Here is a 16,007-nt window from a genome sequence, read left to right on the forward strand (position 1 = left end):
TAAAAAACTTGTGTTATACATAAGTGATTATTTATTAATACAACCACTTAGGGGCATTCTGTAATTGAGCCCTATTCAAGGATCTAATGACACAAAGATGCTATTAAGCATTATCTTTCACTTCAGAAATTCATTGTCTAATTTGGACCGTGAGGGAATTATTTTCATATACATAATTTGTTTTTCCCCAGAACTGGCCATTCTCCTTTTAGTTAGTCTGGGGTCTTGTTTAATTTCCCCCTTTCTTTGGATGACATAACTAAATTATATTGGGCTTTTCTCATGCAGGGCAGCCACTGATCACAATGTGGATAATACGACTGAAATACTCAGGGAGTGGTTGAAAAACGTCCAGAGACTCTATCACTACGTGGAGTGGCGGCCCATGGATAACCCGGAGTGAGTAATGAAAGCAAACCCCGCAAACTCGTTGTTTACCCTTCCTCCTGAACCAGTCCTCCAGCCCTGGGTGTTTCCAGTCTTAAGGACGCATGTGATTTTTTCATTGTCTTTCATCTCTGAGTTGCAAACACCTGCCCTTTCTTCCCTGGACAGATCTTCAGAGTTCCCTCTTCCTCTTGACCCCTGCAGCTGCCAGCCAAGTTCAGGTTTTCATTAGTTCATAAATAAATTACCACCTTGGCATATATTTTTAAATATTGATATTATTTATTGATATTTCGAGTTTATACCTTTCATACTTAAGAGATCATAGTGAAAATTTTGTGTAATTTCTATAACACATTACTGTTTTCACTTAGCATGCCTTGGAAATCATTATACAGTAATAATTAAGGAGCTTCTTTACTTTTTAATTGAAGAGTATTCATTGTATGGAGATACCGTAATTATTTAGCTAATATCCTACTGATAGACATTTAGGTTATTTCTAAAACTTTTTTTTAAATTTCCAATCTTTACCATAGAAATTTCTTAATTGCTTCTATCCAAGTCATTCATACTGTCAAACCAAACTACCTAAAATACAATGGAGCTGTTTCATTCTCTATTATAGGGACTCCAATGGATCTCAAATGCCTACAGAACAAAGTTCAAGTACATGAGTCTTCTATTTAGGAGTCCATAAACTTAGCACCTATATCTCCTGCTTTGCCCCCAAAGAAAATATACTTTATCCAGAATATTCCTTTTATTTTCAACTCCCAAACTCTTACTGACATGGGTCTTGGAAGTGTCTATTCTTTGTAATTGACTCTTGTCTCACGGTACACCTACTACAGAAAGCTTTTCCTAACCATTCCAGTAGTAAAGATCTCCCTTTCCTTCAACAAACGTATTACTATTTTCTACATCATTCTTTTTGACACAATAAAAGTAGCACTCTTAATTAATTATGCAACATATATTTTTTAAAAAAATTATAGGTTCTTTCACAAGGGCTAGAGCTCCTGCTAAACACTTTACATCCCCCTGTCCCCTGCCAATGCTATATTCTTGTCGGGCACTAAATTGATACTTATTGGATGAATAAATGAGTGAATAAGATCAAGAATAAGTGTATTTAAAACCTACTGTTGTAAATCCTCCCAAGACCACTACAATTCCACCTTAAGAAACTGTACAAATAGAATTTCTGGCCAGAATATTATTTATTAAAAGTCAAATTTGTATAACAACAACAATAATAAATGTCATTCCAGAACAAATTTGTTCTTTGTTCTCCTAGTTCTCTAGTGTTTCATATATATCTCCCAAGCATAGGGTCTGTAGATCAAACAAAATTTAACAGTGATGTTTGAACACTATAAAAATTCTTAAACACTCATTTAAGGTTTCTTACAATGGAATTTGGCCTAAGTTTTAAAAATTGCACAGAAAGACTTTGTGTATTTACCTTGCATTCTGGTGATGTTCTTTGTAGCTGGATTTTGACTACACATATTATATGCCAATATCAGTGTGAAATATATTAGGGAAGGCTTTATTTTTGGTAATGTATTCAGAAAAACAGGAATTCCACTGATTTTCACTGAAGCAGTAATTGGGGAAGGCGTTCGGGAGAATCCTGCGCTGTATGTAGTTTTATTAGCTTCATTTGTATAGTTACAACCTCTTTGTGACTTTTCATTCACTAAAGGAAATGTACTGCTAGCACAGCTATAAGACCTCAAAGGGGTGACCAGTCTGGGGCCACTGTGGCAGCGTCAATGTCCACACCAGTTGAGAGCCTTCTGAAGGATTCTGAGCGGGCACTGACCCACTTACTTGCCCTTGTGGTCAGGTGAAGTCTTGGCCTGGCTGTTTTGTGCATGTTGATAGAAATCCCTGGGGCATGACGTGTCTGCCCCATGACCTCACTTTACCTGGGATGAATGGATGTGTCGGGCTGTATGAAATCATTTACTGAGATTCCTCCAAGTAAACTCAAACTTTGGTTTTCCTGGCAAACTCATTTCTACATTGCAGCAGATCCACATTTATTTGATGGCCAGAGGTTGAAAAAAAGTACCCAAGAACATGAAGTTTGGGGTTCAACTGCCTGGATTTGAATTCTTATTGTGCCCTTGTTAACTGTAATAGTAGGCAAGTGACTTAACTATACCAGTACCCTCAGGTGTCAAATGGGGAGAATATCAGGACTTACTTCATAGGACGCTTATTAGAACCCTCTAAAATATTTCATATAAAAACTCTGGTGTTCGGTAAGCAGTAAGTTTCTTCATCTCTTGTTGCTCCAGTTTCCTTATCTGTGATATTAAGATGATGACAATAAAAATGTCTTACTCCTAAGTTCAATGGAGGAGTAAATGAGTTAGTAGATATGAAGAGTTAAGACAACCTGGTTTTCAGCACTCAGTAATTATAAGCTATTATTATAATTCTTTTAGGTCTTATCCTGATGAAATTGGACCAAAACACTGGCCAAGCTCCCGGTTTGCTCATGTCATGAAATTGCGACAGGCAGCTCTTCGAACTGCGAGGGAAAAATGGTCAGACTACATTCTGGTAAAAGCAGATGCTTGATTTCTTGACAACTGTTATCTAAAATGTGTTCAGATCAGTTGTCCAAACACTAGGACTCATTGGAACAATCAAAACAACCTTTCGTTTGAGCACCGCATCCCCCACTAAAATCTGCAGGGGAAATTTTGGTAACTTAATATTCCAATACCTAGATTTCATCCCAGACCCTGTCGTGACACGCACCGTCAGTGGGTGAGTGAGTAAGGAGGCTCCTACGCTATTTGCTCTTTCATGTAACAGGCTTAAGAAACTCCGAATCTCTTTGTTCATGAGGAATGCAAATAACATAAAAGCAATATAAATCATCTTAGCTTTTGGGAAGAATTCTAAGAACATGAGAGAATAATTGTATAAGCAGTGATTCAAATGAACACCTCTGAAACGGTTCCCTTTTGCTCCTGAGTGATTTGGGGAATGGAGTCTCTTATTCCGTCTCCTGATTGCTTCCATTGAGAGCCTGGCCTTAAAGCCTGGAGAGGAGCCCAAATGCTGGACTTGACAATTAGGAATCCTTGCGTCCTAGTCTTCAGAGAACCTGCCTCCGTTGGAGAAGAGGATGGCTTCCTAAGGAACTCGGAGCCGCTGCCCCTTCTCCCTGACACAGCTTTTTTCTCCACAGGTCTTTGGGCAAATGTTTTCCAGAAAAACACGAGAAACTATGCCAATAAAGCAGAGCCAGTATCGTTTTATTACATGTATGAACATCTTCTTTCACTAGACTCTGATTCTTAAAGGGAATACTTGTGACCTGTATCTCTCCCCAGGCCCTTGATCACTCCAAAAATCAGCTAGTAATTTGTTACACACACTTTTTAACATAAATAATTTCATAGAAATTTTCCAGTTGTACCAATCATATTTAAACATTATGAAATGCACAAGTGCCAAACTAGAATTTTTGGTAAACAGACTGTCATAAGAATGAATGCTTCTGACATTTTTTGAATGTTTATTTTTAATTGTGGTAAAATATGCACAACATAAAGTCTATCATTTTAGCCATGTTTAAGTGTACAATTCAATGTGGTTGTTTCTTTTTTTAGTGGAGGGAGTACTAGGGATTGAACTTAGGGCCACTTGACACTGAGCCACATCCCTAGTCCTTTATAATATTTGATTTAGAGACAGAGTCTCACTGAGTTGCTTAAGGCCTTACTGTTGCTGAGACTGGCTTTAAACTTGTGATTCTCCTGCCTCAGCCTCCCGAGCGGCAAGGATTACAGGTGAATGCCACCAAAACAGGCTTGATTGTTTCTTTTTTGTGGTAGAATCTGCTGTACTGTCTCTGTAAATGAATCCGTATGAACGTGAACTTCTGCCAAGAATGAGAATCAATGTGAACATGGACCTGTGCTAAGAAACCTGAGCTATTTCGTTAGCATGGGTTGATACGATGTACTTAGAACAAGAGTCCTCTGGTAACATTAAAATAGCATTGGTGCATTTGTTCTGGGCTATTCTGGCATAACTGTAGAAAATTCAAATAGGCCTGCCCCTCTTACCAAGAGTGGCACTCAATGAGGGTTTTTGAATGACTCTTTAAGGACCTGGGAGCTGTTATTATCTTTTGCTTAAACCACTAAGCTGGGTATAGGTTGGGTCCTGGCTGAATCTGGGCCCAGTCTGGCACCTTCAGTTCATTGCTTGGCAGCTTATGCAGAGCTGAACCTGTAGAAATTAGACTAACTGTATTTTGGCTGAGTGAAAGCCACCCAGCCGCCATGGTTTCACCAAGTTGCACACAGCTCACGGCCCATTCCATCTCTCATGATGCTGGGATGAGCCGGGTTATTCTGGAGCCATTACTGGAAAGTACCCTTTCACCTGACGTGATCCTTCTCTTTTCCTAGTTCATAGATGTCGACAATTTCCTGACAAACCCACAGACCCTCAGCCTACTGATGGCAGAAAACAAAACCATCGTGGCCCCCATGCTGGAATCCCGGGGCCTGTACTCCAACTTCTGGTGTGGAATCACACCTCAGGCAAGTCCTTTGGTTCATGAGTTAAGGCTGTGAGCTTTCACGAGGCAGCAGTGGCCGCAGCAGTTCCTTCGCCTGTTTCTTGTTTCCTCTTGAAACGCGGGTGCCATTGTGCTAGAGCAAGAGGTTTCAGGAAAAGGGGGGGATTCCAGGCCTAGCGCCACAACCCAGTGGGCTCTTCTGCGCTAAATAATCATCCAACAAATATTCCAAAGAGCTTAACCTCAGAAGCTGCAGATTAACCAGTAGAGCATTCTGGGATTTGCATTCTTCCTCCCCTAATTCAGGGATATTTTAAATTAAAATTTTCATTATGAAATTAACATAAGAACACAACAGAAAAACTTAGAAATGGAAAAAAGTCAAACAACATCAAAAACATAGAAACAATAAACATCACACCAAGACAACGTCAGAGAGGGAAGCTTATATGTTTTTAATAACTACATTATCATCAAGTGGCTCTACTACAATTAACTCATCTTTCTCTTCGTTTGAGCAATGTTTAAGTTGTTTGCAACTTTTAGTTGTTATAATGACCATCATGAGGAATATAAATTTAAGTAGTTAAGATTATTTTCTTAGAATAGCTTCTCAGAAGCAAAGTTACTGAGTCAAAGAGTATAAATATTTGGTCGACCTTTGATATATGCTGTCGAATTTACTTCTATAGCGATCTAAGGATGAAAACTGACAAGGCAGCTTGTTTTTCTAAAATTCAAGTTAAAAACAAAATTTGAGTTTCCATCATGGCTTTTCTTCCATAGTAACATCTTCAAAGGCTACAGTCTGGTGTCTTTAATGATGATGGCTGGTTATGTTTTTTATTCTTTAGTTAATGAATTAGAGATGTAAACTGATCTATGTAACATACATCAATGTAGGATAAAGGTTTGCTGAGGGAAAAATATATAGGTTAAATGTGGTCAGAGGACTAAATTTTGTCTTTCTTTTATGTTTGTTTTCTTTTGGAGGAGGAAAGAGGCCAGCAGTGTGCAGATAAATGTTTAATAACTGGCTTTCTAGGGAGAAAACTCCACTTGGTAACGTTTGCCAAGGTTTATGACCGAAACACTCTCCCCCTCAGGCATATGACTTAAATGTTGTTTAAGCAAAGGAGGGGCTAACTAAACTGTAGTATAACCACTTGACGACATAGTTATAAAAATATAGTCATAAAGATATGGTTATTAAAATGTTTAAAGCTACTTCCTCTCTGATGAATTAACAGAGATGAAGATTAACTTAATTTTTGTTTTTATGGATTTCAAGCTAACAACACTTCAACTGGTTTGCAGAATTCCTATTTACCAATCAGTACCCCCACCACACCCTTAGGTGAGGCGGTTATTTTTTATTATAATTATTTCTGCTAGTGCTAAGAGATTTTGAGTGATTTATATTATACATATGTCTTTTAGAGAGGCTGTAAATTCAATTTCTTTCCTTGGGAGAAAATGTAATACGAGGTTAAACCTAGTTAATAATCTGCACTGTTTCATGTGGCAAAATCACTTCAGGGTTGTTTTTAATGAGTTATGCTTTGTCACCAACTCCAAGGGGGATGTGGAGGAGGTTATCCCAGTGACCACAGTCTATTATTTCCTTTAATTATCAAAAGCAAATAGGAGAAACATGCTCACTCATTTTGCATAGTAAAATCCAATTTTGTGCCACTTGGGGCAATTATAATTTTCCTCCGTCTATTTTCGGCTTTCTGCATCCTAGTCAGGCTTCTACTAGGGCAGGTACACACACGGCCAATGACTTCATAAGCTCGAGGCAGGCCCTGGTCTCCAGAGCCTTTAAACATCTCAAACCAAATGACTCTGGTGTTTTCTGGCCAATGGACAGGGATTATTACCAATAAAATTCAATTTATGTGGAAAAAGAGGCACAGCCATGGTCCCTGGCTCTCTGTAGGAGGCATATTAATCCTTTTTCTGTCTCTGCTTCCTTCCCCACCATCCTCACTCCCAGGACATTCAGTGATTCATCACTGTTATGAATTTTCCAAGCTTTCATTCTGAGACTATTGTTCCTAAGAAGTCTAGAACTTTGTATTTGACATTAGTCCTTAACCCTTTGAAGAACCAGTGTTCCCTTCATCCCGTGGAAGAAGCCATATAGGTTGAAGGGTTAGGGCAGCCCAAAGAGCAAAAGCATGGGCCAAGGTCAAGCAGCTAGGAGATGGTTCAGCCGACCCCAAGCCCTGGGTTTGATTGCCAGCACCACAAAAGGGAGAAAGATTCCATTTAACTTAATGCACTGGAACTTGTGTATCCCACGAGTATTGTGCTCCTCAGAGTGCTGGCCTTGTGGAACTTGACACACATTCCTCTGAGCCGGCCACCACCTAGAACACATGTTAAAATGCCTTTCAAAGCTTCCATTTCTAAGTGTGTTTCATTGACATGCATCTCCATCTTCCCTGGAGTAGACGTGAGCTTCGGTCATGGTCAGTTATACTCAGTGCCACTGGCACGTAAGTTCCCCGCCTGGATTCTGCACTCCGAGAGGGCTAAGACTGGGGCCATCTTGGTTATCACCTCCACCATTTCCCTTGTGCCTGCATTAGAGTAGGTGCTCAGTGGCTGGTGAATGAACAGTTGAGTTTGGAGGGCAGACAAGCTGCATGATGCCAAAGTTTCTCAAACCCAGTGTGTTTAAATCCACAAAGTAAGGGGATCATTTGTCCTATGGACGTGCTTGGGAGGAAATTTCCAAAGGTGGATCCCCAAAAGTGTGGAGCAGTCTAAACGCCACCAGACTATCAAAGAAGTAACAGCACTGAGAGAAATAATGTGTGTTCAATTAAAAAGATTAGTTGCAGTGTGATGAGGTCATTTTAATACTAGAAAAGATTTGTCGATGCTTTCTGGATGCCAGGCATTTTTCCAAACACTTTCCAGTTCTGTCTCATCTGATTTTTACAGAAAACCCCATGGAGTAGATAAAGCCATCTCCCTGTTTTAGGGATGAGGAAATAGGCCCAGCAAGTTTGAGTGGCATGACCCACACAACAGACTTAGGTGCTGAGGCAGATTTGAATTCTGGAGTCTGACACGAGAGCCTTAATACCCCCACTTCTTGTTCAATCATTAGACAACTTACAATACACGTTCACGAAGTTAGTCAATCAAGAGATATGTGGGCATAAAAATGATTTCTGACATGGAGGCCCTTCAAGTCTTGTTTTACATATAGATTGCATTTCTTGAGCTCATTTGAAAATTCTTGGGCCAAGATAAGAGGAATCTGGTAACTCTGGGGATTTTTTCGATGCCAGCAGGCGATGGGAAAAACGAAGCCCTGGGATCAGAGAACACGGGTCATCTATTTGCTCTTTTGCAGGGCTTCTATAAGCGCACTCCAGACTACCTTCAGATTAGAGAGTGGAAGAGGACGGGCTGCTTCCCTGTCCCCATGGTGCACTCCACCTTCCTCATCAACCTCAGGAAGGAGGCCTCTGACAAGCTGACCTTCTACCCGCCGCACCAGGACTACACCTGGACCTTTGACGACATCATCGTCTTTGCCTTCTCCTGCCGGCAAGCAGGTACTGTTTGGGTCTGGTTTTACTAAACACCGCACATGCCCAGCTCCTTGTTTTGTGCATCTTAATAAAAACACTTCTACTTTAACTAAAACAAAACTTCCTTTTCAGGTAGTGAATTGTCTGTAGTAACCTTGTGCTGCTGTCCCTGTGAGCATGAATGACCAAGAACCAGGACTGGCCTCCACCCAGGAGCCCACTCCCGGGGTGGCTGAGCCAAGGGGGAAGCAGTGGTCATGACATTGGGAGTCATGGGAAGCTGATTGGCGCTCTCTGGTGCTAACTGCACTGCTGTTGTTAATTACAGGAGTCCCTCTATTAACTGGGAATTGGTGACAGAAGCTCGAAACAACACTGGCAGAGTTCCCAGACTCTAGGAATAGAAGTTTATTTCTTCTCAAAAAAAGTCTGAGCTGCTATTGTGGTTCTGTTCCACGAAGTTTTCAGAGTCTCAGGCTCCTTTGATATTGCCTTTCCAGCCTGAGGCATCGCCCTTACTTGTAAGATCCAGGGTGGACACTGAGAGGGAGGACGGGCTTCATCCCTACAAGGGCACAGTCCAGAGATAAACAGATCCTTCCTTGTACATCTCTTCAGCCAGAACTTAGGACAACACCCCGCTGTGAGGGATGTCATGAGCCCCAGTCCTGTCACTCTAGGAAAAGGACAGAACAGATATTGGAGGCAATGGAGAGGCAGAGCTAAACATAAGCATTTTGTAAATCACTGGGAAAGCATTTCCAAGAGAGTCTGTAGCCTTTGTGAGAAAGACAAGTCAGTGGGAAGGAGAGGTATTTTTCTTCCTCACACGCAGTCTGGGAGGACAAGATTCACAAAAACAGTTCAACAGGAAGATACCTGGCATTACTAAATTAAAGCTTTATTACAACAAGTCAGTCCTTCCTGAAAAAAGGCAGGGCCCATTCTGAACGTGCCAGGTATGTGCCACTGAACCACTGGCAAAAATGGGTTTAGAAACTAAAAAGATGGTGAAATAAATTCACAGTAGCCATATAAATTAGAATGAAAGAGGTTTTGCCAAGACCCGGGTAGTTGAGGAAGTTGCTGGAAGATGAGAATGTTGACACAAGTTCAAGTTATAATTCTCACGTCATGCCATAGGAGTGCCACTCATTGATTGTAGATTTGGCAGGAATAAAACTATTTGGCAAAAATGTGTAAGGTTGATTTTCTCCTCTGGTTGCTAGAGCATATTAGATATTTTGGCCAAGTGCATGTATTTTTTAGCCCTTCAATCAGGAAAAAGCAATCCTCAGATGGATTGCAAATTGTCTTGAAGGCTCTTGTGTCCATGTTAATGGAAACTCCTTCCTTCACCTTGGTCTCTGATTTGCTCTGACTTCTCCAGGACGGAAGGCAGAGTCAGGGTCTTCCTGTTCCTGAGCTTCAGAACTTGAAGCTGGGATGTTCCAAGAAAGTGAGCTATTGACAATTACCATAACAGTCATCACCTAACAGAGACCTCCTTTATGGCCACGTCACAGGGCATTATTGTGACATGTACCCTAAACTATCATGATACATTTTCTTCAGCCAACACCCGGATGCTTGGGCTGGAGGAGTGGCACAGGTTGGATAGGAATTTTTCAGTTCTGCCCTTCACTTGGCCTGTTCGCCAGTACTTTATGCTTTATCGTTCCAACATCCCAAAGACCTTTCAAGGATGTTGAAAGGAGGCATGGAAACTCAAAACTGTTTGGTGGTTGTCTGGGGAGAAAAGAGATGGTGAAGGAAGGAGAGGGGAGCAACCCACCAGGTTTTACTTTTTGCCTAGTTATGTTAGACTGTTTTAGTTGGCAAGTTGAGATCTTTACATGTGAAAGCATAACAATAGAGCTAATGGCAGCGAATGCGGAGGGTCAGATTGGCAGTACAGAGGCAAACAGGGCAGAAGTTGGGACTGGAAAAATATCACAGTCATTTGGGGAAAATGAAAGATATCTCCTGACAATCGTGTGGTTCTGAGGCAGTTTTTCACTGATCTTAAAGTATTTTCATTTGTTTGCTATTTTCGCAACCCCACAGTGCTGGGGACTCGAACCTGGGCCTCCAGCATGCGGGTCAGGCACTCTATGTGATGGGCTATATCACCACCACCGTAAAGTATTTTCAGGAGCAACATGAATGAGCCTGGGAATCACACGCTACCCACAACATGTCTCTAACTCTTCCTTTCTTGGGTCCAAAGCAAAGCACTTCTCCTCTCTGGTTCTTACTCTCCTGAAGCTCCTTGCCATGTGCCATGCGTTGGAGCTTTGTTGTCTACGTGTGCAAAAAGGAAGCGACTGGTCTTCTGGTGCCAGGCAGGGTAATTCAACCACAAACCCTGATCCTGCATCGTTCACCTCAGATTATAGCCATTGCCACATGTGGGTGATGAGTGAAAGTGGCAATCCAAGAGCTTTGGTGAGCGGGGCTTGGCTGCCTGTCCTGCCATGGAGACAGTAAAAGGCATAGGCAAGCCTCTGTGGCTGTAGTGAGGCCAGGGTCAAGAGTTTGCCTCCCACGTGGCCAGCGAGCTGGACTCAGTATCATGGCCACAGGAGCCATCTCTGGCGCCAGTCAGACATCTTCCAAATGTCTGCTGTGGGTCAAGAGGAGAGTGACGTGGGTGATGGGCAAGCAGATCTGTTCCCAGGACATCACTGGTGGTGATCCGGTGATCCAAAGAGCCCCCTTGTGTAGGGAAGGAAGTCCCTACAGATTAACGCCCCAACACCAAGCTTCCGAATCCTGAGTGGGTAGAAAGCACTTGGCTTCGGCCCTCAGGAATGAAAATTTGGCACAAATGACTTACTGTGTAGCCTTGGACAAGTCACAGTCCCTGACTCTGATTTTTCATCACCAGGGCTAGAGATAATTGTAGCAATCTGTATTTTAAGGTCCTATCTCTGTAGGGCCTTAAATGTTTCATATCTTTATAAGAAGAGCAAAGTCCTTCAGCTGTAATATGATTTGCCTTTCATCTTCAAGGGGAAAACTGTTTTGCCCAGAGGCAGCTTTTACAGAGAGTGCCAGATTCCTTCATAGACGTTATCTGATTATCAACATGATTCCTTTTTGTTTTTTTTTTGGAAAATGATAATTTTATCAAATTATCATGCATACAGTTGAAAGAGTTCAAATAGTTACCTACAGTTTATTTAAAACTGCCTAGTCCCCTGCACATCACTCCACACCATCCCCTCTTCCTAAAGGTAGCTACTTTTAGCTCTTTTACATGATGTCTTTATCCCAGTTGCTAAATCATATGCTTGTGTTGCTCCTTCTTTATTTTTTAACTCTGAATATTTTTTTATCCACTATTATGGAAGATCAGGGCGTTTGCTCTCCTCTGCCCTGTGCCCTGCACGGGCAGACACATCCTCCTCATCTCCTATCCCTTCAATATAATTTTAGTTGGCCAGTGTTTTTTAGTTATAATCACATTCTCTGCCATCTGTAGACTACGTCTAGTTGCCTCTCTCTCTTTCTCTCTCCTTAATTTTATTATTACTAATACAATAAAAACTAATCTCTCCTTTTCTCAAACTCCTCTCAGCATGTTCAGCGTCTTCAGATGCTGCCTTTTGCATATCTGTGAAGATGTGTCTTTCCTGGAGTCCTCTGATATATTCTAACCAGAGAGGTGCCACGGTCAGCTATGTGGGACTCATTTCTTTGGTGCACTGACTCTCCTGCTTGTGTGTCAAGTCTTCTTTCTCATGGTTTGTAATCCTCCTCCTTCTTCTCACCCTCCTCTACTTACTTCTCTTCCTCTTTCCACATCATCCAGTGACTTTCTGAGAAACCGTGATGAGAAGTAAGTGTTTTGTGACCTCACATATATGAAACGCCTTTCTTGAACTTCACACTTGATGGATAGCTTGGCTAGGTATCATAGCCCATTTTTATGGAAGCTTTGGAGAGTTAGATGGTAAAATAATTTATAATTAGGGTAGGAGGCAACCTAAATATTAAATCTTTTTTCTGCTTCCTGAATTGATCATAATTTTGCAGAAGGTACATTTTGGTTTGATGTTTCCCAGAAGCATTTATGTGGGCCAACAGCAGAGCTAGTGAGTTCTCTTGGAGAAGGTAAGAGAAGTGACAGTTCTTGGTGGACCAGCCCTGATTAGAACCAGATTCAGAAAAGTGGAGGATAAAGGCCCTGTTCTTTTCTGTTCATCTCTGTTAATGCCATGAGGCAGCTTCATCTGACTTGGCAGGTGATGCAGCTGACCGGTGAAAATTTCATTAACACAAAAGAGATTGGTCAGTCTGCAGATAATTCATAGGAAAACATTGATGATTGTAGCAATTAACAAATCAGAGGCTTAGGCACATGGACCAGCATTTGGCAGACTCATCCTTTTAACTAAACAATCTTTTAATTAGCCAGGAGTGTCCGCTGCTGGATCTATATGAGACCGTCTTGATTCCTATATTCCTGTCCGTCTGGTTGAACACAGCTGCTTTATACTCTTGGAGTTCACCAGCTGGGGCTGTGAAGACCAGTGTCAAAGAGGAAAGGGCTCTGACATATTGTTGGGTTTGTCACATCGCATGATTTTAACAGGACTCGAAATGAAGGAACTCTTCTGTCCCTTATGAACTTCTTTTGGAAGTTTCCTGCCTATTGGTTGACTCCAAATCCATGCCTGCTGAAGGGGGAAATAAAACCAAGGAGAATCATGGAGAATTTTAAATTTATTTTCTATTTTTTCACTTTTTGTTCTCTGTATGCTTAGATTTAGCTGTAATAATCTGTCAGCCTTACAGGATTTTCCTGTTTGCTTTCATATCAAGTATGGATTTCATTCCTCATTTTCTTGTTATTTCCTGTGGATGGATTACAGTGTTCCATTCTGCTTTCTGGAATGGGAATTCCTTGCCTCCCTTTTGATCCCTTCTTGCCTTTAGTGTTCATTTCAGACCATGAATATGCGTTTTCTTCAGAGAGAAAAATCAATTTCCTCTGAGCCGAAGAATGGCCCAGGGTTTTACGTGAGCCCCCAATGCTGTTTTGCTTTTTTAATAAAGGAACATTTTTGAGGGCTACGGGCAGTACCCGAAACAACCACTTGTTCAGTTTCAGTGTCAAATTCAGGGTCAGCCTCAGTCCGGTCTCATTTTCCTCAGCTGTCACTACGAAGTGTTTTCTTATTGGTTGACTTTGTCCCTCTCTTGGACCCTCAGGCATCCAGATGTACCTCTGCAACAGAGAGCACTATGGCTACCTGCCCATCCCCTTGAAGCCCCACCAGACCCTGCAGGAGGACATCGAGAACCTCATTCACGTGCAGATAGAAGCGATGAGTAAGTGACACAGCAGCTGGGTCAATGGTTTTTGTTTCATTGCCACAGTGACCAAACCTCTTTCAGGCCTGGAGTTTCATGGTCATCACTTTGCCTTAGCTGAAGCATAGCTAGTCATCTGTCCGTTCGTCCTTAAACCTTTCCTTTGTCAAATAGGAATAGGACAAGTTCTTTGTCCTCAGGAGCTTCCTGTCCTGGTGGAGAGAACTAGGTACACAAGTAAATACTTTTCAGACAGTGTAATAAGGACTATAATAGTGGTTTTTGGTATGAATTTAAATCCTAACTTTGCTGTTTTCTGATTACATGACTTTAGGCAGGTAATTGTCTTCGTTATAAAATGGAGATAAGAAAAGCTCCCAGTGTTTGGAGGAAAATTCATCATTATATATTATATTATGTCTAATATAGTAATAGTAACAAGTATGACTTCAACTTAGTAACAACTTATAATGTAACAGATGCCAGGCAAAGCTCTTTTTGTACATTGTCTCATTGATCCTCACAACAATTCAATGAAGGGAATTTATTGTCCCCATAATAAAAATGAAGAAATTGAAGTGTAGAAACCTAAAGTAACTTGCCCTAGATCATTCTACTAAACAGATGGCAGATTGAGAATTAAATTGGTCTTGTTAGCTCCAAATCTATTTTCCTTAAACACTGTATCATTATTGTCCCTGGGTCTAGCACAATGTTGGAATTGGTGTGCTCAGAAATCAGTATCCAGATTTATTTTGTAAACACAGTGGTGGCCAAAGGAGAAAGTAGCTGGTGCACCAGGGAGGACGCTGGGATGGCTTCCCAGTGCCATCTTCTGATCCTCGTCACTCGACCTTAGGATGTAGACATGGGGGCTGTGGGGGAGGGTGGGCGCCACCATGGGAAGTGAGGCTGGAAAGTGGGCAGGACTCAGCCTGCGGGGGAGGATCTGACGGTTTATAAGGTGTTTGGACTTTTCCTAAAAGGAGGGGAGCTTTCAAAGGGATCTGAGCTTAGAAGTTTCAGGCTGAATTTGGATTTAAGAAGGTCACTCTCATGTCAGAGAAGTTATGAATGGAGCATAGGTGGCAAAGAGTGTTGGTCGCAGACCAGAGGCCAAAAGACCACTTTGCACATTAAATGGCAAACTAGGCAGAAGATGGTGGGGATCTGATCTGGGGCAATGGTAGTGGGAAAGGAGAGGAAGAAAGTTAGGACATAGACTTGAAAGGACTTAGTTAAGAGCTGACTGTAGGTGAATGAGCAAAGGGGAGGCGTAGAGGATAACTCCCAAGGTCTGAGTGTGATGATTTTAGAAATTTTAAATGGAATAAGGCATTTAGAATAAGAGAAGTTTGAAAGAAAAATCCATGAATTTACTTTTAGACCCATTGAGTTGCCAGTGAGAATGTTTCCTACTCCTCTGCCCTCACGGGATAAATTCCTTGTTTATCATGTTTTAAGACCTGCTACATTGCCCATCCCTCGTAGACATCAGTCAGTATTTGTTGAATAATTAAAGGATTAATGAATGAATAATAGAACAAGTATTGGTTCGCTGGGATGGTATGTCTTAAACAAGCCCTTAGGGATCTCTATTGTAAATTTCTCTACTGTTTCTGCCTCTTTCCCTATGTTTCAGGCCCTAGAGGACAAGGGTGGAACCTCATTGTCTTATAGCCCAAGCACCCAGCACAGTGCATGGTACACCCTTGGTACCAAGCAAATATTTGCTGAATGCACAGCCAGACAAGTGAATGTATAAATGAGTAAATGAACCAAGACTAAGTTGTCAGTGCACTGACCCTGAAACCAGATAATCCACTTGAACTCAGGCTCTGTCACTTATGAAGGGAGAATCTATTTCTCTGAGCTTCAGCTCCCTTGTCTATGAAGTGAGGATGATAACACCATGTGAATAAAATAGCATGCATCAGCCTAACGAAATAATGAAGTGCTGCTTCACTTAGCACTTGGTAAAGTGCTGGCCCTGGTCATCCCTGTTTCATGGCTGCCAACCTTGACCCCCAAGAGATGAGCTCAAAGACTGGTTGGACATTCTCCTGTTCTCTCCCACATGACTGAACATATAGAAAGTTCTCAGTACACAGAAATATGAACTTGGCCAGTAGGAATTTTATAGCCAGGTAGAATTTATGTGAGAAGAACCTGTAAATTATAGC

General features: G+C 41.6%; 1 protein-coding gene across 1 annotated transcript in view; it reads left to right on the forward strand.

The window, feature by feature from the left end:
* Colgalt2 (collagen beta(1-O)galactosyltransferase 2) overlaps positions 1–16,007 on the forward strand; it is a 95,544-nt gene that overhangs the window by 57,058 nt on the left and 22,479 nt on the right. The window contains exons 2-6 of the mRNA XM_047521669.1: positions 289–399; positions 2,850–2,967; positions 4,836–4,970; positions 8,322–8,526; positions 13,723–13,842. Coding sequence (XP_047377625.1) covers positions 289–399; positions 2,850–2,967; positions 4,836–4,970; positions 8,322–8,526; positions 13,723–13,842 — 689 coding nt within the window. The remainder of the gene's footprint in view (positions 1–288; positions 400–2,849; positions 2,968–4,835; positions 4,971–8,321; positions 8,527–13,722; positions 13,843–16,007) is intronic.

This window comes from Sciurus carolinensis, chromosome 12 (assembly GCF_902686445.1).
Source record: "Sciurus carolinensis chromosome 12, mSciCar1.2, whole genome shotgun sequence".
In the NCBI taxonomy this organism is placed as follows: Eukaryota; Metazoa; Chordata; class Mammalia; order Rodentia; family Sciuridae; genus Sciurus; species Sciurus carolinensis.